The 21,297-nt window shown below is 51.4% G+C and overlaps 11 protein-coding genes across 11 annotated transcripts; 6 read left to right on the plus strand and 5 right to left on the minus strand. All coding sequences in view use genetic code 12, as the record gives it.

The window, feature by feature from the left end:
• Positions 1-388: 388 nt before the first annotated feature.
• DIURU_001558 (uncharacterized protein) lies at positions 389-949 on the plus strand (the record flags this gene model as incomplete). The annotated part of the gene is made up of 1 exon (XM_034154114.1): positions 389-949. The coding sequence occupies one exon, from the start codon at positions 389-391 to the stop codon at positions 947-949; it is 561 nt and encodes a 186-aa protein (XP_034013516.1).
• A 335-nt stretch (positions 950-1,284) lies between these two features.
• Positions 1,285-3,162, plus strand: DIURU_001559 (putative asparagine synthase; the record flags this gene model as incomplete). Its single annotated transcript, XM_034154115.1, has 1 exon — positions 1,285-3,162. One exon carries the CDS (start codon positions 1,285-1,287, stop codon positions 3,160-3,162), a length of 1,878 nt encoding a protein of 625 aa, XP_034013517.1.
• Positions 3,163-3,458: 296 nt separating this feature from the next.
• Positions 3,459-4,265, minus strand: DIURU_001560 (uncharacterized protein; the record flags this gene model as incomplete). Its single annotated transcript, XM_034154117.1, has 1 exon — positions 3,459-4,265. One exon carries the CDS (start codon positions 4,263-4,265, stop codon positions 3,459-3,461), a length of 807 nt encoding a protein of 268 aa, XP_034013518.1.
• Positions 4,266-4,660: 395 nt separating this feature from the next.
• PHO84 (phosphate transporter) lies at positions 4,661-6,334 on the minus strand (the record flags this gene model as incomplete). Its single annotated transcript, XM_034154118.1, has 1 exon — positions 4,661-6,334. The coding sequence occupies one exon, from the start codon at positions 6,332-6,334 to the stop codon at positions 4,661-4,663; it is 1,674 nt and encodes a 557-aa protein (XP_034013519.1).
• Positions 6,335-9,624: 3,290 nt separating this feature from the next.
• On the plus strand, positions 9,625-10,305 carry DIURU_001562 (glutathione-disulfide reductase; the record flags this gene model as incomplete). The annotated part of the gene is made up of 1 exon (XM_034154119.1): positions 9,625-10,305. One exon carries the CDS (start codon positions 9,625-9,627, stop codon positions 10,303-10,305), a length of 681 nt encoding a protein of 226 aa, XP_034013520.1.
• A 147-nt stretch (positions 10,306-10,452) lies between these two features.
• On the minus strand, positions 10,453-10,920 carry DIURU_001563 (40S ribosomal protein uS17; the record flags this gene model as incomplete). Its single annotated transcript, XM_034154120.1, has 1 exon — positions 10,453-10,920. One exon carries the CDS (start codon positions 10,918-10,920, stop codon positions 10,453-10,455), a length of 468 nt encoding a protein of 155 aa, XP_034013521.1.
• Positions 10,921-11,895: 975 nt separating this feature from the next.
• Positions 11,896-13,143, plus strand: DIURU_001564 (uncharacterized protein; the record flags this gene model as incomplete). The annotated part of the gene is made up of 1 exon (XM_034154121.1): positions 11,896-13,143. The coding sequence occupies one exon, from the start codon at positions 11,896-11,898 to the stop codon at positions 13,141-13,143; it is 1,248 nt and encodes a 415-aa protein (XP_034013522.1).
• Positions 13,144-13,697: 554 nt separating this feature from the next.
• GLR1 (glutathione-disulfide reductase) lies at positions 13,698-15,164 on the plus strand (the record flags this gene model as incomplete). Its single annotated transcript, XM_034154122.1, has 1 exon — positions 13,698-15,164. One exon carries the CDS (start codon positions 13,698-13,700, stop codon positions 15,162-15,164), a length of 1,467 nt encoding a protein of 488 aa, XP_034013523.1.
• Positions 15,165-15,341: 177 nt separating this feature from the next.
• On the minus strand, positions 15,342-16,253 carry DIURU_001566 (uncharacterized protein; the record flags this gene model as incomplete). Its single annotated transcript, XM_034154123.1, has 1 exon — positions 15,342-16,253. One exon carries the CDS (start codon positions 16,251-16,253, stop codon positions 15,342-15,344), a length of 912 nt encoding a protein of 303 aa, XP_034013524.1.
• Positions 16,254-16,717: 464 nt separating this feature from the next.
• Positions 16,718-17,041, minus strand: SMD3 (mRNA splicing protein; the record flags this gene model as incomplete). The annotated part of the gene is made up of 1 exon (XM_034154124.1): positions 16,718-17,041. The coding sequence occupies one exon, from the start codon at positions 17,039-17,041 to the stop codon at positions 16,718-16,720; it is 324 nt and encodes a 107-aa protein (XP_034013525.1).
• An 839-nt stretch (positions 17,042-17,880) lies between these two features.
• ZCF20 (Zcf20p) lies at positions 17,881-20,919 on the plus strand (the record flags this gene model as incomplete). Its single annotated transcript, XM_034154125.1, has 1 exon — positions 17,881-20,919. One exon carries the CDS (start codon positions 17,881-17,883, stop codon positions 20,917-20,919), a length of 3,039 nt encoding a protein of 1,012 aa, XP_034013526.1.
• Between the last annotated feature and the right edge of the window lie 378 nt (positions 20,920-21,297).

Below are 21,297 nucleotides of genomic sequence, written 5' to 3' on the forward strand. Positions count from 1 at the left end.
ACATTTAGCAGCACCCACCGCCTTAGAAAGAGATTGCCACCGCCCACCCCGAATGATCCACCCGATCACTGAAACCCACACTCCGATGCGCTATGTCTCTATCTTCTCGTATTGGGATTTGTGGTAGGTCAGGGGGAACGGGTGTCGGCGTAGCCGGGTAACAAAGCCACCAGCCTCTTGCCCCATTAGGCAACGACTTTCCCCTTTCAATAGCGATTTAGTCCACACCCCCTAGCAATGGTCGCGCCCCCCGGAAAAGAAAACTCCTGCCGGGTACGAGCCCTGGCCCCCCACCGATTGTGACGCCAAAGGTGGTATTCCAGAGCATCCCACGGTTTAAATACCCCCGCAATGCCGCCAACGACGACGACTCTGTGACCCATAGCTCATGCCTTACGAAAAGTCTGGATCCTCTACCAAACGGCTGCCGCCCCAACTGGCCAAGTGGCTCGCCCTCATCATCGCGACGGTGGCGATGTGTTTGTTGACCTGGGCCGTCACCGGCGCCTCGGCGCCGTCGTTCTACCGGCTGCCAGACCTGGCGCCGATGATGATGACCCTGCCTATGCCGCCGCTGAGACTGGCAACGGCGCTGGCGCAGTCCGGCGAGCGCAACCCCACCGCTGACTTGCGCGAGATCTTCGCCGTCACCCCCGTCTTATTGTTGGTGGACCGCCCTTCAGCTAAGCTCAGACAAGTGGAAGTGGCCCTCCGCAAGCTCAGCATCACCCCGGAGATGACCGTAGTCGACTTGGCGCAGCACCCCAACCACGACGCCATTGTTGACTACCTCGAAAACATCAGTCTGTGGGGCGACGACGTCCCGCGCCTTTTCATCGGCGGGCGCCCCGAAGCGACTCTCGACGATATCTTACGTTGGGACCAAGAGGGCTCGTTGGCATCGACCGTCAGAGCTCGCGGCAACGGCTTGATCTCGTTGGGCCATTAGAGTATATATAGCAGCCGGCCTGCTACCACACACGACATAACGACATACCAAATACCATGTATCATAGATAAAAAAAAATACTGGAGAGTTGTAGTATTGAGCTTTGGTTTCTGTTTTGGATTTTGTCATAGGAGATAATATGGGGTGATTGTAATTATTACTCGCAAGTAATGATATCAAATATTTATCAAGAGGGTCAATAATCTGAGACTTGAAATACTCCTAAATTATCTTTCACGATACTACTGGACTCATTTTGAGATTTTTGATATATTTGCATTCATCAACAATGCTCTACTATTGAAGCACCATCTCATCTCGGAGACTAGGGTCGCATGTGTGGCATTCTCGCGATCTTCGGCGAGGTGACCCCACCGCCTGATATCCCCGTATCGTCGTCACTGCCTCAGTGGCACACAACATCCCCACAACACTTTATCTGCCGCCATCTTGCTCGCTTCCCCTTGACCAAACGCGACGAAGCTAAACTCGCTCACCAATATCAAATCAAAGATATCCACAGCCGCCAAACTAAAATCAAGGCTAATTTGAAGCTCAGTGATGAAGAAAAACTGAAACAATACAACCAACTTCAACAGCAGCTTGATGATCTACTAGGTCCCGCTGATGAGCCGCCAGCTTACCCTGAATCATCTGCTCCACTAAATGAATACTATGTGTCTCAGGTTGTGGATGCGGTAGCCTGTCGTGGTCCTGACTATCTTGGCTACCATATTGTCGATAACCAAATTCATATGTGTTCGTCGGTACTTCTGTTACGGCTGCCATTCACGCCGCAACCTGGCTATGCCGCCGGGGTTGTTCTCCAGTATAATGGTGAGCTCTATGGTAATACGTCTGCCAACGATACCAGTGATATCTTGCAACGATTAACGGACGAATTTGCCATAGAAAAGGACCGCAGGGCGGCGATATTACGGGTAATCTCGCTGCTCAACGGAGAGTTTGCTTTCGTCATTTACGATACTATCGACGAAATGGTTTATTTTGGACGTGATCGGGTGGGACGTCGCTCGCTTGTCGTACGCTACAGTCCTCGGCAATTAGTGATCAGTCTGGTTGGTCTTGGACTTGGACTGGGATTTGAAGAGGTTGATAATAAGATCTGGGTGTACTCTATCGATTCAAAACAATTCGAAAAAATTTCTTACCCAAAATCAAATTTACCACAAGGTGATTCCTTCACCGATCTACTACAAACTGCTGTACAACAACGATGGGCAACGATCCAACCGCTTCACCCTCAGCTGGTGCCTGCGGGAGTGCTTTTCTCTGGTGGTCTCGATTGTACGATAATCGCTCATCTACTTGCTAAAACTGCTCCTGGTCAAGCCATTGATCTTATTACCGTTGGGTTTGATCATCCTCGGAGTAACCAGCGGGCAGCGTCGTCGCCTGATCGTGTCCTCGCCAAACGACTGTGGTTTCAACTTTGTCAATTACACGGCATCAGTCTTCGTCTTGTTGAAGTTAATGTCGCTTATAAACAGTGGCTCCAAGGCTATCATCGAGTACAAAGTCTTATGGCCCCCACTGCCACTGAGATGGACTTGTCTATCGCTATTGCATTTTACTTTGCCAGTGGTACCTCTGAAAGTGGTGCTTCAATTACGTTAAGGCAATTAGTGGATATCCCTGCGACATACGAGGAGTATTGCAAAAACGAAGATCAATTCACCACTGTTTCAGGTTACTTATCTCCAGCTCCTGTACTTTTTCTGGGTCTTGGAGCCGATGAGTTATTTGCCGGTTACCTGCGACATGAGGCTCTTTTCTCGAATTTGGAGCCAGAAAGTCCCACCCTCGATGACGCTTATAATCAGCTTCAAACGATGCTTGACTATGATATTGATGTCATACACACTCGTAATCTCGGGCGAGATGATCGAGTTATGGCCAGTTGGGGTAAGGAGCTTAGATACCCGTACTTAGATGAGGCCGTGATTGCCAGTGTTAAGAGAATTCCACCTCAACAGAAACTAAAGCTTTCGTGGGAGTGGAAAGAGTCTAAGAAGCAAGGACGTCGACAGGTGGTCGTCTCCGAACGTAAGCATTATTTACGTGAAGTGGCTCGGTCATTTGGGCTAGGGTTTGTAGCGGCCGAACCCAAACGAGCCATTCAGTTTGGAGCAAAACTGGCAAAACTTGAAGTCAACCAAGCTAAAGCTAAGGGGACCGACATCATTGTGTAGATTCTACTTTGGTCTGCACTAGTGCATTAATTTTTAATCAATTAAAATTAGCATACAAACTAACAATTATTTTGATTTGCAATTAATCGAACATTCAAATTGTTGATATTGTACTATCATTTTATAATATCATTTCAATTCCAATATTGATTGCCTTAAGTTTCCTTCTTGTCAAATATTTTCTCTGTGCTAAATTTGCGAAAATTATGCATTAATCGAACCTCTATGTACTATTACGAACTACCACCACAGTTCGATCCCCAAAACTCCTATAACTCAAAGAATAACAATAAAAACTAATTAGTGAACGCCGGAGCAAACGTCGACTTGAAAGCATCCTTGGCTCCCTTATCGATGACGTTACCGTGGCACGGCACAATCGTGTTGAAGTCCCACGAGTAAATCGCTTGCAACCCGGGAGCCGCGTTTTTGATGTGGACAATCTTTCTGGTAAGACCGTTACCCACTTTGGAATGCGGTTGCATGTATCTGGTAAGGAACGACAACCCGCCGTGAGGGTTAAACAGGTCGGAGAACCCGGTTTCTCGCGAGTATTGTTCCAATTGTTCCGACACGCCCAAGTTGAAAAGCAAGTCGGCCTCGAACACAGTTTTCAGCTTAATGTCGTAAGTCACCAATTCCTTGTTAGCGTGACTGGGCAAGTAGACAAACTGGAAATTCTCAGTGATGACAGGGTCAGTGATACCAATGTTATTCAAAGCAGCGGTGTCTAGAATTTTGTTGGCATTGTCCGAAGTGATAACGTAGTCAAGAGGCAAGCCAGGAACGTCGACACCTTCGGGAGCAATGATCTTCATCTGGGGGTACTTGTCCTTAAACAGTTTCGCAGCCATGGTGTGCTGGTTATCGGGGATGATGAGGTGAGATATGTTGAACGGTTTCTGGGCCACCAAGCCGATCACTTCTTCGACTTGAGGACCGTAGGGCATCGCCGACCAGATAATGATGGAGTCATCGTGGTTGATGGCGGCCATGCGAGCACCGAAATTGATGACGTTGAAGCGGGAGAACGCCAGCGAACCAATGGCAATGTTGCTGGTCAACTTACGCGAGACGACCTTGAGATCGGAAGGGTAACCCATGATTAGTGTCGTTGCTGGCGAGGGCAATCATCGGCTTATTATACTCTGGGTCATCATGGTTATGTGCAGGACAATTGGTGATGGAGACCGCAATGATAGTTCTCGCCATGGTCGACTATGAGTAAGCCGCACATACACTTGCGTGGACCGAGGCAGTGATGACAAACGGTGTAAATGAGATAAGCCCAGCTGGAGACGACCTGTCAATCATGCAGTTGACAATCCCCTCTGTAAATCACACAACAGACTTATGATAAGTCGAAGGTGGTACACATCGTAAGGACAGGAACCCTTGCCCCCAAGTACTGCGACTGGCTACTCAAATAATTTTTCTTTACAATTCAATTGTTTCATTATTATCGTTACGCTATCAAAGTGCAATATTAGTCTATAAATTAGTTCTTGTCATCCGAGTACGAGTCTTCAGGGATGTGTTCAGTGGAGAACCGCTCGCGGCCCATCTTAGTGACGTCCACTTCGCCGTGGTACTTTTCGGAGATTTCTTCCAAGGTCATCCGCTTGGTTTCAGGGATGATGAGCGAGGAGAAGATACCGAGCAACATGAACAAGGCGAAGATTTCCATCACGTGGTTCAACCAACAGTTCTTTTTGTCAGGGGCACAGCCATGGTTGACAAGAGTACCAATACAGGTTTGAGCGATGATGGCACCAACCTTACCCGAGGCGGCCGACAAACCGTGAGCCGTCGACCGGTATCTGGTAGGGAAAATTTCACCGGGGATAATAAAAGTAGTGGTGTTGGGGCCGAAGTTCTGGAAGAATTGGGCGACAATGTACAACCCAAGCTTACCACCTTCGGTCAAGCTGTGGTAACCGAAACCGATACCACAGAAAAGCCCAGTCAAAATGATGAAACCACCGACCTGGATCGGCTTTCTGCCGATGGTGTCAATGGTGGCGGCCGACACCCAGTAACCAGGAAGTGAACCAGCACACACAAGAATCAAGTTACCGGCGGCGGCGTTGTACAACCCCTTGTAGATGTTCTTCTGCGACGAGTAACCGATGGCCAGCAAAATAACGGGAGTGTTCAAACCAATACCGTAGTAAGCGACATCCAAGAAGAACCACGAGAGACAGGTACCGACCAAGATCTTAGCGTGCTTCCAGGGACGGAAGTGTCTCATGAAGTCCTTGAACGAGGCCTTGGGGGGAGCAATTTGTTGAGCTTCAACGTCAATGGCGGCTTCAGCATCGGCCATCTTGTTCAAGTCGCCGGTTTCATCGACGTCGAGCGAGTAACGGGGGGATTCGGCAATGGTCAAACGGTAGTAAAGAGCAATGCAACCGGGGACACAACCGAAACCAACGAGGATACGCCACATTTGGTCACAGGCCTTCTTACACTTGGCGTCGCACATGGAGGCGTCGTGGGCGTAGTCAAGTTCGTGCTTGTAACCAGCGACACAGACGATGGCGACGATACCGGCGAAGATCTGGCCCAACCCTTGGTTGGAGAACACGGCGGCCATGATGGCACCTCTCCATCTGGTGGTGGAGAATTCCGACGAGATAATCGACGAAAGCGGGTAGTCACCGCCAATGCCGATACCCATGACGATTCTCAAGGTGGCCAAGATGGCGGGGAAACTGATGGCGGGCGACGAACCCAAGCAACACTGAATGATGGTGGCACAGATCATCACGATCAATTCCAACCCGTAGATGGCCTTACGACCCAAAATATCGGCGGCGCAACCGAAACCGACTTGACCAATGACAGTACCGACAGAGGTAGAAACCTTCAAAAGGGTTTCCGTAGACGAGGGCAACTTACCCCCCCAGAGGGCGTAGTTCATCATGGTGATGGCTTGCCCGATGGCGAAGATATCGTAAGAGTCGGTCATGAACCCGACCCCGGCGATCATGATCATCTTGATCTGAGTCCACCCAAAGCCGGCGTTGTCGATTTCCTCCAACGCCAATCTCTTTCTTTCCAAGGGGTCCTCGATGTGCTGGAACTTACCCACATAGTCCTTGAACGCGGTCTTACCACCACCGTTGTTTTCGTGGTAGGGCTCGGTCTCCGTGATCTCGTGCTTGGTCATGAGGAATGAGCTGGCTAAGGAAAGTACTACAGAGGTGGTAGGTGGGAGGGGCCATCTTATTTATAGCGGACCCCCGGAAGGCCTCACTCGCATCGGCTGCATGGGAAATTACCTGACGCCCTATCGCTAGGTCCGTGCGCAGGCCACGACTCCCACGTGGGGTGGGGGGCGGCGCCAGAAAAAAAGTCGAGTGGCTGATACTGGACCCCCCCCCCCCCTCGGNGCCCCCCCCCCCCCTCGGACCCAGGTTTGCTCAATTTTGCTAGCGGCAGGCCCGGGAGGGTCAGTGGTGACAGTGCCAAGTAATTCGTCGTCGCCTAACCTCTGGTTCCCCTGGGGCTTCCGGCTACTTGATGGGCTAAAGGTGTCTTGGCGATGCTGTAGAAGGTCTGGGCGCTGTTGGTAGAAAAAAGCCACCAAAACGGGTGAGGCCTCGTGTGACAAAATGCCCGGCAGGGTCAGCTGCGGCGCCGCCCGCCAGACACTACTAACAAAGAGCTAGGTCGCAGCTTAGTTGCAGCAACCCCCGTTTGTTCACTGCTGCCAGACGGGGGATCACACGAGGCACAGCCCCATGGTGACTCAGGTCGGGGCTCCGCTGAAAACCGCAACTCCGTTTTGCTGCCACGCTCACAGGCTTGCCGTTTGCCGGTGAAATTGGCGTTGCTAGCTTGCCCTACTGTCACTATCGCCCGGTTTCTTTTCGTCGTCGGGCGTCCGTATCGCTCACCCCACGGGGCCACGGCGTTGTTTCGTTTGGCCGAGGGGGGGGGCCCACGAGGGCCATCGCCAAATTCGGGTGCGACACCTGCCCACCCTCACCTCATGGGAGCCTCGCCGCCAGAAACGGCACCGAAATGACGGGCGTCGTCGCACAATAGGCAGAGGCGTTTTATTCTCGCCAATCACACCCACGGCGATTACGCGCCGCCTGTGGACCCGGCGATATTTGCGCTATACTTTGGCCGCTCCCTCCCTCTTAACCGTGCCACACGTGGGCCCCCCCGTGGCTTCTGAAAAATCGCACAAAGTCCAAACGCGCAGGGTGCCTGCAGGGCACAACTTTGTAAGGATGAAAACGAGACAAGAATTTTCTTATCCATGGGGTGTGGAATGATGGGGTCAAGGGGTGGCTAGGGCGTCTCGGTAAATCGGCGTGCCTGCCCCTGCGGATATTAGCGGTGATGTCTCGGAGACACCGGGTAAATTGGCTCGACGGGCGCTGAACCCCCACGAGGACCAAGCCCCAACCCCGGTGTCCGGTGTCGGGTGCGATTGCAGGGAGCCATGCACGCAGGCTGCACGATAGTGCGGCGAAAGTCGTCCCCCCAGTGACGAATGCCGTCGCCCCGGGTCAGGGTCAATGGGTATACGACGGGACAATTGCTCAGTTTTCTTTTGCCATTTGCCGTCAACGTGGTGGTCGCGGTTAGCACCTTGCATCTCCGATGCCATCCTGCAACCTCTACAGCATCTTTTTTTCCCTCAAGTGCTTGGCACCCGCCACCAAGCTTATCGTCGCGTGCTTTCGACAAAAAGCAACGGTGCATAACATAATGTCTGCACCCGGTACGTTCGATGTCCCATGTAAATCGCCGAGAGATACCGCCAAGTTCGATAAATTGGTGGTTTGTGCGACTACAGTGTCGGACCGGATGTCGGACTACAGAGTTCGGATTGCGCACCGGGAGTCGGAAAAAAAAAAGGCAGCGGTGACGCTTGGCTTGTCGGATTCGCGGTTGTACGTCGTCGCAGTTCGTGTCGGACTCAATTTCGCACTTGCCGTGAGAAATTGTCGAAATTTCGAGAATCGTTGTCCGACCTGTGGTGGGAATTCTGGGAACCGAAATTTCGACGCTCTGGCGAAGGCTAAACATGTAGATCTAGCGACACCACGTCCGTCACTAATCTTGAAAAAACCGCGTGTGAATGCGACAACGTTTGAATAATTTTCGACACGCACCCGACGATCACCTCGAGAATTTCCGACACCGCGAACCGCAACGACGACAAGCGTAACTCTTTTTTCCGACATCAATGCGACAACGGAAGCATGAGAACCCGAAACTCGTTTTCCGAGGGTCCGACAGTAGGTGCGGCGGTATGTGCCCAAAACCCCCAATAATGCGAAATTGGCGGTATGATAGGGGGTGAGCCCAAGCGTATGAAATTGGTTGTGGGATACGATTATAGGTGTGCAGGGTGCAGCGGCAGGCCGGCTTTGTGAACCGATACCTCCCCTCTCTTTCTAGCAATAGGCTTTAAGCAAATCCACCGTAACGTTGCTCACAGAACGACGTCTCTTAGGTTTCCTATCTTTTCTTTTTGGTGAAATTGGCCGTGTGGGGGACAGCCGTCACCGCTCGGTATTGTGGTCGATGGCACGTTGCTTTTTCCAATTTCGTTTCGGAGTTTGATCGCCATAGAGCGAGGGAGGAGGGATGCCATGTGTCGGCCGCGAGCTCCGGCGCTAATCAAGCAACCTCGAAGCGCCGACAAGGGATACGATCGGGAGAATTTACCTAAGCTAGCCAAGAAAATAAGATTGATAACCGCGTTAGCGAGGTCCGGGGGTATCGGGGGGCAAGTGGCCTTTATTACCCACATCCGCAGTTTGCTTTGCCCCGTCCACATAAACGTTTTGTGAAGCGCTAATAACAATAGCGATGAGATCCCCCGAGAGTCTAGGTCGCTCGGTTAACTGGTCATCATCCCACCACGATAAACTCGCTTTGTGAAACGCCGAACGGGGTGATTTTGTGATAGTGAAAAGTGAAAAATCTCTCATCCCTCTCCCCTGTGGTGACTAAAATTATGGCTTGAGTTGCAGGTTCGAATCCCCGTAGTTCCAATTTCGCTCAATACCTGTCGCGCTGGCTGCCATCAAACACCATCGACGCGTGCGACTGCACAGATCCGTCGCGCTTATGCCAAAATACGGCAGGTGTCTCTGACTAGTCGACTAGACAAAGCTAGCACTAGTCCACCAACGCTCAAACCCACCATCCACAAACTCCATATTTTGAGAGTCGTCTACTCAGAATTTTACCCTCAAAATTCTTTAATTTTACTCCCACTACCCACCCCCGCGGGGGTGCTATTGTTGTGAGACCTGGGGGTGGTGTCCGATCCTTGCTCCTGCACACGCTCGCTTCCGCACCTGAGGCGGTACCAACGCCAGAGTGGAAAAAAAACCCTGCAAGCTACCCCAGAGGACAACGCCCTTTTATACCCTTGAAACCACGCTCCCTCGGCTGAATCTCAGCAGGTTTTCCTCCTAAACACACACCATGCACACTGCCAAACGTATCCGCGTGGTTGCCTCCGTGGCGGCGTTCATGCTCTTGCTTTTCGTCATGTACCGCTCCAACGCCGCCATCAACGACCGGCACCACGCCCGCGGCAACCGGGTGGCGAAAATGAACCTGATTTTGGATCTGATGAATAACGAGAAGCAGGACGAGTTGATCAACCACGAAATCGGCAAGCTCGCCGGTGCCGATGCCGGTGCTGCCGACGTCGACGACCAGGCGGTGCTTGATATCCTGGCCGGAGGCTCGGGCGCTAAATCTGCCTCCGTAGCCAGTGCCGAGGCTGAAGCGGAATATGACCCCGCTCAGGATTTCTTGAACATCCGCATGTTGCTGCCGATGGTGGTGTTCTCTAAGCTGTACTGCCCGTACTCGAAGCGGATTAAGAAGTTGCTTAAAGACAACTACGAGTTTGCTCCCGAGTACGTGGTGGTGGAATTGGACCAGCACGAACACGGCCGCGAGTTGCAAACCTACCTTAAAGAGGTCACCGGCCGCGGCACCGTGCCCAACGTGCTTGTGGGCCAGCAGTCCGAGTCTCGCGGCGGGTGCGACGACTTTGTCTCCATGCACGAAGACGGGACGTTGCTCAAAGTACTCAACGCCTGGGGGCTGCCGCTGTTGGTGGCGATGAAGAAGGACACCCCTTCCAACTTCTAAACTAGTTACGATTACGAGAAACGATCAATCACGAAAAAAAACCATTAATCACAGGAAAATATCAATATTAATATCCTTCTCTACATTACCTTCTCAGTGATTTCTCAATCTATCTTACATGTGTATTAACATTACCCCTAAACCCACTTAGAACTTGTGGAACTTCTTAGCCTTGGTGTTGGACGAAGTGATCTTCAACACGTTGAATCTGACGGTCTTCGACAAGGGACGGCACTGGCCGACGGTGACGACGTCGCCTTCCTGCACTCTGAAAGCGGGCGAGACGTGGGCGGCAACGTTCTTGTGTCTCTTTTCGTATCTGTTGTACTTGGGGATGTAGTGCAAGTAGTCTCTTCTGATGATGATGGTTCTGTGCATCTTGGTCGAGATCACGGTACCCGACAAGATCTTACCTCTGATCGAGACTTCACCGACGAAGGGGCACTTCTTGTCGATGTACGAACCGTCGATGGCGGCCTTGGGGGTCTTGTAGCCGAGACCGACTTCCTTATACCATCTCTTGGTCTTCTTACCAGCCTTGGTCTTGGGGTTGGTGAAGATGTGGGGTTGCTTTTGGAAAGCTCTTTCGGACTGAACGGTCAATTCGGTGGCCATCTTTAACTGCGGTGGTGAAAGATTTTTCAGCGGGCACGAAAATGTTTTCGCACCCTGCGGCCGTGGCGAGATTTCGCAGTGCGCACGAGAAAGAAGAAGGTCACGTGGGACAAGGGTCGCAACCCTAATGCTCACTAACACTGACGCCAAAGGCTATGGGTGTTGGTGACGTAACGATACCGTATCGATGGCTTAAGCCTTGCCGTACCCCATTATCGTTAGCGGCAACCGCTTAAACACAATGCTACTTGGTTAAGGCATCTGTGGTGGCACTTTCCCTCGTCATCGCTAAGCTTACTCTGGACGTTGACACACGTTTGTGGTTAAAGTTATTACTACTATTCTCACTGATTATATTCCGTTATCCTTGCTTCTCTATCGCGATTGCTGGATAGATGGCAGAAAATAGAAACAGCATCTCCGGGTTCGTGATGACCCCCCGGCCTCGACTCGAAAACCTTATTTTGGTGACAACAATAATTCCGTTTCGCGTTAATTTACTACAACGGCCAGTCTCCAAGCTGCTAATTTTCACTAAAACATACACACCTAGACATCCACAAACTTACACTTTACAAAATTGAACAATTTCGGCGAAAGTATAAACGAGCACTCGCCTCACCTTCGCATCACTTCTCCCCACCTGCGCGCGGTTAGCCATTTAGCCAGCCATCTCGCGCACTTTCTGTTCCAGTCAGCCGTTGCTGTTGCCCCGCTCCCCAGCAGTTACCGTAAATCTGAATTTCATCTGCTGACTATTAAAAGCCAGGGGATTGCTCTTAATCGACCATAGCCCCACATTTTCCCCTGTCGTAGCCACCGTCCCGTGGCTCAAGTTCACTCACCCGAGGCGACAGCAGCGGCCCAGCGCCTTTGTTTTGATCGCACTGACCGTTTTGGGATCCAGCTACCCACCTGAGTATCCCATACACCACGACACACCCCCAGCTTTCGCCACCGGGGACGGGACCTGCGATGAACTCGAGTCACAGCAATGCTGCCTGCGGTCCCACCAAGTACCAGAACCTCCCCAAGTTCGCCGCCGGCGCCACGAGGGTGGTCCTGTCCCACTCGTTTGACCACAGTAACATCACCCACGACACGTTCAATCGGACCGTCAGCGGCAACCTGACGATGATGAGCACGCCGCTGAACCGCCGACGAACCTGGGCGCCGCCGCAGAAAGCCGCTAGCCACTTACACACCCGCAAACCCGACTTGCCCCACCCGCTGTCGAAGAAGGGGCGACTAATCAAGCTGAAACTCCTCAATTTGACCCAGCTGCTGAAGGAGCGAGTAGTGCTGGTGCGGCGAGACCCGCTGTTTGTCATTCACCGGCCGCTGCCGATGGCAGGCTACGATTACCTGGCGTTTGCCGCCGCCCCGATACGCGAATCGCAGGTAGCAGCGTGGCAACTGGCGGAGCGAGTACTGAAGAGCCTTATTTTTGGCAGCGATCTGAGCAGCAGCGACGACGACGATAGCATGGCCATCGACGACGACGAGCCCCCAGTGGCGCCACTGCCCCCAATTACAAATGCTGCTACCACTCTGGGCCCAGAAGCCATCATCAAAGCAATCCCAGGGTACACTAAAGACGAACTACAGGTGGTGCTTAGTGCTGCCACTGAAGCTGACGCCCAGCGCAACGTGCTCGAACACAAACGCCGCGTCCACCGCCACCACGAACACATCTTTGCCCAGCTGGCCACGGTCAACCACAAGCGCCAGGTACAAATCGACCAGAAGCGCGAGGTGTACACGCGGATATTTGGCGACGCTAACCGCCTCAACCACGAGTACATCACTAATAACCTGTTCTACCTGGCCATCGACAACCTGGCCGACATCCACCAGCTGTTCCACGAAGACAAGCTGGAGGTGACGAGCATTGTCGCCGAAGAGAAGGCGTTCCTAGCCGCATTGGCAGAGACGGCGAGGTCGTTTGCGTCGCAGCACTGTCCGTCACGAGTTGAAGCACCCGTGGTGGACCTGCCGACGAAACAGCGGCGCCGCTCGCCACCCCCGATAGCCGACGACGAAGTCGACTACGAAAAATTACAGGGCATGATTGCCCGCAAACTAGACTCCTCGTACTCGAGGACGGTGAACGATGACGTCGATCAGGACGAGCCTGATGTGTCTGACATTAGCATTGAGGAGTTGAACGACGAGCTCCAAGGTTACGTGTGCCGCCATCTCCGGGCCCGCCTTCGTAATTAGCATTAACGAATAACGACTAATATATAATTATCCTAATAAAAGCTTACATTTTGGTAAATCCCAAGTATGAGAATCTTAAAAGATGCCACTGATGATATCTGTAGACAACTAATGGAGATAGAAATCACAGAGTTTAGTGAGTGCAGTTAATAACCTAGTTTTGGTTTTTTGAAGCTGTATGTCTAACGGCTAAACTGTGGGTACCACATTTGGCTCTGCAATCGCCACAGCAATTGCTCAATAATTGCTTGGCTGCTTTTTTGACAATTACATTGCTTACAGTCTCGTAAGGGAAATCGCTGACAATGCCGAAACTACCACTTCAATGGTTTAAAACATCGCCATAAGAAGGCTGACAAATTACGCCGTTCAGTTGCAGCTGCTATATAAAGGCTAGACTACGCGGGCTTTGGTGGTGGGGCGTACGCGATTAGTCAGATCACGTGGAACGTAGCCCTGTCATTGCTAGGCCCCCGCCAGGTTGCGAAATTCCGATGAATTCTAGCCTCAGGCTCTCAGCTATAAGTCGGCATCTCAGCACTCTGGCGAAGGCAATGGCTCCGGTTAACAACATTACCAAACACTACGACTACCTCGTCATCGGCGGTGGTTCCGGCGGTGTCGCCCTGGCGCGCCGGGCGGCACTGTACGGGGCCAAAGTGTTGCTTGTCGAAGCTCAATACAAGAAGTTGGGCGGTACCTGTGTCAATGTCGGGTGTGTGCCCAAGAAGGTGATGTGGTACGCCGCCGACTTGGCCCACAAGACCGAGCACTTGTACGGTTACGGGTTGAGCAAGGAGCAGACCCACATCAAGCACGGCGACTTTGACTGGCCCAAGATCAAAGCCAAGCGTGACGCCTACGTCGAGAGATTGAACGGCATCTACGAACGCAACTTGGAAAAGGAAGGCGTCGAGTACGTGTACGGTTGGGCCGAGTTCGCCAACGAAAACGGCGACGTCCAGGTGACTCTTTCGCACGATCAAGAAATCAAGTTTTTGGACAACCAAGCCGGCAAGAAGGAAGACAAGTTGTTGTTCTCCGCCGACAAGGTGCTTATCGCTACTGGTGGGGAACCGTCGGTGCCTGACGTCCCCGGCAAGGAATTGGGGATCACCTCCGACGGCTTCTTTGCCCTTGAACAACAGCCCAAGGACGTGTTGGTGATTGGTGCTGGCTACATCGCTGTCGAGCTTGCGGGTGTGTTCAAGCTGCTTGGCTCCAACGTCGAAATCGCCATTCGCCACGAGTACGCTCTCCGGGCGTTTGACGACGTCATCAGCCACGGGATCACCGACTTCTACCAAAACAAGTTCGGGATCAACATCATCAAGAACTCGGGCTCGGTGGAAAAGGTCGAAGACCTCGGCAATGGCCGCAAGAAGGTCACCCTCGGCAACGGCGACGTCAAGGAAGTCGACTGCTTGTTGTGGACTATCGGTCGTAAGTCTCTCCTTGGCATTGGCCTCGACAAGGTTAAGGTCAACGTCAACAAGAAGAACCAAGTGATAGTCAACGAATGGCAGGAAACCCTGAACCCCAAGATCTACTCGTTGGGTGACGTTGTTGGTAACTTCGAATTGACCCCTGTAGCCATCGCTGCTGGGCGGAGATTGCTGAACAGATTGTTCAGCGGCAACGAAGCCTTTGCCAAGGACAAGTTGGAGTACGAAAACGTGCCTCTGGCGATCTTCTCGCACCCGGAAGCCGGGCTGGTGGGTTTGCTGGAACAACAAGCCATCGAGAAGTACGGCAAGGAGAACATCAAGGTGTACCAATCGAAGTTCACCGCCATGTACTACGCGATGTTGGAAGAATCGCAAAAGGCCCCTACCCACTACAAGATCGTGTGCCACGGCCCTGAGGAAAAGGTTGTCGGTTTGCACTTATTCGGCGACGACCTGGCGGAAATCTTGCAAGGTTTCGGTGTGGCGGTGAAGATGGGTGCCACCAAGCAAGACTTCGACAACTGCGTCGCCATCCACCCCACTCTGGCTGAAGAGATCGTCACCATGCGTTAAGTATTTATAGCGTCAGATATTAAACTCAATAGAATTCAATGAACGCCAATATATTTGGACTACTCGTGACAAGGTACCGTCTTTTAACTTGGCCCATCTTGCGTGGCATATCCTAACATGTTTTAGATATGTTGTCAATTGCACAAAATAAACTGTTGTAGTCAGATTATAATTGTATTAATCAATATCAAAATTGGGTTGAGGGAAAGCAAAAGAAAGAATATTGTAAGGAATAGGGTGCAGTATTGTCGTCTGGTGCGCCGTTTCGTCGAAGTTATCGGAGTTGGGATTGTAGGTGCTTAGGAAATTATCAAGTGAAAGAAGGGTGCGCACTTCAGGGTCACCAAGCTTAAGACAAAGTTGAAGAGAGTAGTAAGCATCGTTAGCCGCATTATGCATGTTCCCACTCAATATGTGGGTCTCTTTGAGCGCCACTCTCAAATTAGTTTTCGAGTTATTCGTTCGACTGAGGGCAAAAAGCCGTTGAGTGTCAATATGCCATGATTGTGGTACCTTAACACCCATATCTTTTAGGATATCGATATCACCGCAGACAGCATGTCCAACAAGCACAGCATCCCACCCCTCGATACCGTTAAAGTAGTCAATGACCCCTTGAATGAAGCTGACAATCAGGGCATACGGAATTTTCCACAGCTGCTTGCCACCGAAGTAATCCCTTTTGTCTGGGACATAATACCCATTTGACAAATGTAAGCAATCTTCGTTGATAAGGTGGTATGTCAGGATGTGAGGATATCCCAGTGTTTGCTGGCCTCGGGGATCAAAAATTGCAAGTCCCACTTCAAGTATGCTACTGCCATGCTCATAGGTTTCGATATCAATGCCAATTAGGATCAGATCGCGACCGTATGCCGTAAGCATTACATCTTTCAAATACCGGCGATTTTGAGGATGTTTAAGCTTTGGGTGACTTTTGTGAAAGGCCTCGTTCTTGGCCATATACTCGTTGATGACCCTCACTCGTTCAGCATGGATTACCGAATTAATCTTTTCCGATTCAAACGGGTTGTTTTCACGCTGGTGACGCACGAAAGCATCCTTATAGCGCTTGCGGTTTGCCGACATCAACGGAATCCACTAGCGGTAAGACAGGCGATGAGCCGGGCTATCTTTGACCAGTGCGCGGATAATACCAATTACTACGTACGGGGTCCTTAAAAAGATTGTACCGCACTATCAGTTGCATCATATACAGCACTCAGTTCGAGTTTCCCCATTCAATCACGTGTGATAACAAAGCTTATACGTTTGTATGGAAAGTACATAATACGTGGAAGCTCATATATGCTTCGACTACACAGAGCGGAATTGGAATCGCCCCTTCACTTGTTCCATTGATGGAGTTATATCCGCCAGCTATATGTCACCCATAAAGGAATTAATGATTGTGAGTCCTCGGCTAATTTTTCTCAATTGTGTCAGAAACCTTGTCACAGTAGTTTCTCCAAGGTACTCGGCCCGAAGTGGGGAAGCTGCAATACTTAAACTTTCAGCCATTGTCACACTGTATATCAACAGAGACATCCCGTTCAGTGACGAGGGCGCTTGTTGGGCGGCGGGCCTCGCACAGGAGGTTTGGGCTTGTCGCCTGGTTTCTGGTAGAACATGGGGGCATTCTTGAGCATATCAGGCACCAGAACAAAGCGGATATTCAGCCCGCGGACGTAGACTTGGTTCAAGTGCTCGCTCTGGCCATTGCGTGACTGACACACCACGTCGAGAAGTTGGAGGTTCATCGAGTCCTCGTTGTCGAGAAGCTTGCCGCGATAAACGTCACCCAGCATAAGCTCGACCAGAATAACATGACCACGGGCCTCGTTCAAAAGTCGCACCGGAATCCCCGCCAGCACCATTAGTTATCCTGTGGTGATTATGTGGGATGAGCGTGGTGATGGCCGAAATGCGCGGAGCGGCGGCCACACTCGTGCAGCAATGCCACTGAACCCAAACGGGGCTCGCAACCGAAAAACTGAGAGGCCATTTCCGTATATCGGTAACCAGGAGACCCAGTTTGCGACCACAACTAATAAAACTTTAAATTAGAGCGGTGGCGCTGTACACCGGAGTAAAGGGGGCGAGTGCTCCCAATGACAACCGTAATGCCATTGTCATTCACGCTCACTCACACCCTGCATTATCCATACTCCCTAAGTACTACCTGCCGACACTTTTGCCACCTCCAGCCTAGTAATTCACAAATGGGTGCTACTCTTCCTATATTACGACATGACTTTTTTGTGTTCTTGACAGACAATATTCTCCGGCCTCTTTCTGTATAATTAACAACATCCCTATTGTTTGTGGTATCATCACGAGCGATGGCCCCTACAATCAACTGGGTTAATCTTGCCGGTGCTGTCGTGGGGAGGCCTCAGTGCGAGAGGTACCGCAGTCACCCCATTCGATATTTTTTCCTGCCTATCGCACTCAGAGAGCACTCCCAGCCGTTGTGCCGCCAGCATATATTTACCCACACTTACAACGTGAAGGTGGATACCCATTTATCCTGCCCCGTCCCTGACGCCTACTCCGTTTGTGTCTCGGACCTGATACTACCATTGGCAGCCACCCTATTTGCTGTGGTCACCTGAGGCTGAACCTTCTTCCGCCTGCGATTGTTCGCAGCCACTGATTACGCCCCTTGACGCCGCCACCGACCGCAAAACCGGGCCCCGGCCGTCATCGTACCACCATGGGGGCCTCCAATATCACCATCCAGATGACATCGCCCGAGAACAAGCCTAAGCGTCGCCGGGTGCCCGTGCTGTGCCTCGTGTGCAAGAAGCGCAAAGTCAGATGCGATAAGGGCAGGCCCGCGTGTGGAGGCTGTAAACGTAACGGCGCCGCCCATCTCTGCGAGTACGTCGAACCGCCCTGGGTTAAGGACATCCGCCATCCCGAGGCTACTACCAACCCCACTACTTCCACCACCGTGGTGGAAGAGCTGGCGGAGTACTTGGAGCTTAAACGAGCGCTGGACGCGATGCTTGCGGCTCAGAAACGGGAGATTGGCGAGCTCAAATGCCAACTCGCCCAGCTCAAACAGGCTTCCGCACAACCCATACCATCAGCCCCGACTCCTGCTGCTGCTGCTGCTGCGACCCCGCTGACCCCGCTCACCGTGCTCAATAAGCTTCGGCCGCTACTGGCAAAGCTGCGCGACTCCTTTGAAGTGCTGACGGAACACAACTTGCTTGTTGTCCCAGTTAACTACAAGAAGTACTTTGTCGACGTATTCTCATGGATGAATGTGGTGAAAGTCGACCCCAAGCTCACCCACATGTGGGTCAAACTCACCCAGTACCAGCGCTTGTACCATCTGTTCAAGACCAAGCAGCAGCAACACCGGTTGGCCCTTAACAATGGTGGCGCCGAACCGGTAGCGGCCCCGGTGGCACGCCCTCTGGGAGGGCCGATGCTGGCCCAGCTGCTGCTTCTTAGTCGCTGTCCCGTACTCCACGACATCGATGGCCTCCCGCCACTGCCGCTGCAGCTGCCGGTGGTGAAAGTTGAACCGACGCTACCGATTGCGACTACTGACATCGAGACTCAGCTTCAGCAGATGCGTGTGGCCTTGCGAAACATTTGGGGGCTGATGCTGATTGTGGGCCAAAAAAGTTTGAGCGACAAACAGCTTTCGTTCTTGATGGATTTCTATTTTTTGGACCTGATATTCCAGTTTGAACTGCGGGATCTACTTAGTTTCTATCGCCTGGAGATGATCTCTGTCATTCGGGTCCAAGAAGGTCGAGTGACTTTTGATTGTATGGGCCTTCAGTCGATGACAAGTGCGGAAAGGCTTCGAATGATTATGACTAAGGGTGCTTACGTGGCGATGATTACGATGATTGTCGACGCACTGACCCTGTTTTTAACTCAATACTCCCGTCAGAACCCCAATGAAATATTGCTGCATCAATTCATTCAGCTCTTTGGCGCCGACGTCGTCAACCATCCGAAGCCTCTGACTGATCTTAGTGAGCTTATGGACTTGTTTGTGAACTACTACCGCGATAGCAAACACCTGCCTACCCTCGGGTTCATTGTGACCGTGTTAGCGTGGATTAATCGCGAAATCACTCATGGTGTCCACACTCATCATTTGGACGGCAACTACAAGTACAAGTTCACTCGCATTTTTACGCTGTTTTTCAACTTGTTGCTTGACGAGGACGCTGCCATTGCCGTATGGAAAGATCCCCGCATGGTCCAGTTTGGCCAACTGACGCTGGGACAACGCACCAATGATGAACTTCGTGGCCACGTCAGTCACATGTGGGCAGAGATGGTGCGGCTTGTCAATCTTGTCAACTTCCGCATTCTACCATTAATTGCCGGGCTGGAAACCTTGGACCAACTACTTAATAAGCTTTACATCAAGATCGAGGAAGCCGACGACGGCCAGTGTCACCTCAACTATCTTAGCCAAACGAACAACTTGGCCAAGTATGCCCATCTCAGTCTTGATTTGCGCATTCACTACCATATTGCTCGGATGTTTTACACTATAAATCGTGGTATCACCAATTTAAGTGAGCCGCGGCTCACCATGGCGATGGTGGAGGAACTTGTAAATGCAAGTTATGCCCTTTTGGATGGTCCTGAGGTGCAATCGGTCCTGCGACTGCTGCGCCGGTTTGAGATGAACGTCATGCTCCAATACACTCTGTTGTTCCTCACTTTCCTTATGATGCTTCAGAGTGAAGAATTGCTGAACCGGGCATGGTTGGAGGTGGTGGTGCCGCAAGTGGTCCTTCGCTCTCAAAGATTACTCAGCTACTTCCATACTACTATCACTGCAGAGCCCGAGCATACCATCCACCAATACATCTTGAAGGCGACAGCAGTGTGTGTGTTACGCTCAATTGAAATTCAGTTCGGCCTTCTACTTCGCATGGATCCCAACGAAAAGGCTAAACAAGCTGATATCGTTCACGAAGTGATGGTCAGCCGCGGGCTTGAGCCGAAGGTGCGCCACACTCTGGAAGTGATTGACGAAGTGTTGACTGTACTTGAATGCGAGGCTCCGGATGCGCTGGATATGGTCACTCGCATGCGTAAGCAATGGAGCTGTGTGCTGACGGCAGCCCTGCTGACGACCAATTACGCCATGATCCATCGCAACTTGCCGGAGTTTGCGCAAATGCAACGCCCACTGTCATCGTCATCATCATCAGGGTCACAGCTGGGGTGCCCTGTACTCGTTAAACGACTGGATCTGGCTAAGGATTTGCTTGGAAGTTCTGGATCTGGCTACCGCAAGTGTCCCATCAGTCATATTACTACTCCCGTCGATAATAGCCTCGAAACCCCGAAAATTCTGGGGGTTTTGGAGCACCAGCTGTTGACTGCAGTCAAGGAGAGCGAGCTCGAGGTTCAATCGGCCAACCGCAAGCGTAAGTGTCCGTTTGACCACACGCTGATGGGTTCGACGTCGGCTTCGGGGCAATACCTCTATAACCCATTGGAGAGCAATATCCGTTCAGGAGCATCCGCGTCGCCGCTGGTACCGGTAGAACATGCTCTAGCTACGCCTAGACAGCCGGCAGCTGTACCTATGCCGTCGCAAGTACAGGTCCCGCCAATGCCTAACCCTTTCGACGAAGGGTTATCGCCAGACTTTGCCGATTTTGGCTTCGGACTTGATTTTGATACGCTTCAGCTCGATATGTTTGCCGCTGCTCCTGACTTTGGCCCTTCGTTTGATGAACCTTTTGAGCAGACCATTTGAGTTCAAAGGCTTGGTTGCTTCCCAACGTACACGAGTTATGACATACACAGAGACAAGGGATACCCCATATATAATAGTTATAGTTAAAGACAATAAGATACCTTCATACAACTGAGTTATTCAATTTGATTCTTTTCCTTCACTTCTATGCTCGAAGATTTCGGCTAGTATAATCTCGCCGATCTTCTCACTTTTCCGATAACCGAGCCACCTGGGGTAATCTGAAAATTGAAATATACTTTGAAATATTGAAGTATGAACACTTTGGCCTACTCCATAGATCACTTTCCATCAATTTAAAAACCCAATTCTCAAATTGGTCGGAATATTATTTGCTTCACATGTCGTGTTTCTTGGTGAATACGAGTGAAGTGTGGG

The sequence above is a fragment of the Diutina rugosa genome (genome assembly GCF_008704595.1).
Source record: "Diutina rugosa strain CBS 613 chromosome Unknown scaffold4_size502443, whole genome shotgun sequence".
NCBI classification, from domain to species: domain Eukaryota; kingdom Fungi; phylum Ascomycota; class Pichiomycetes; order Serinales; family Debaryomycetaceae; genus Diutina; species Diutina rugosa.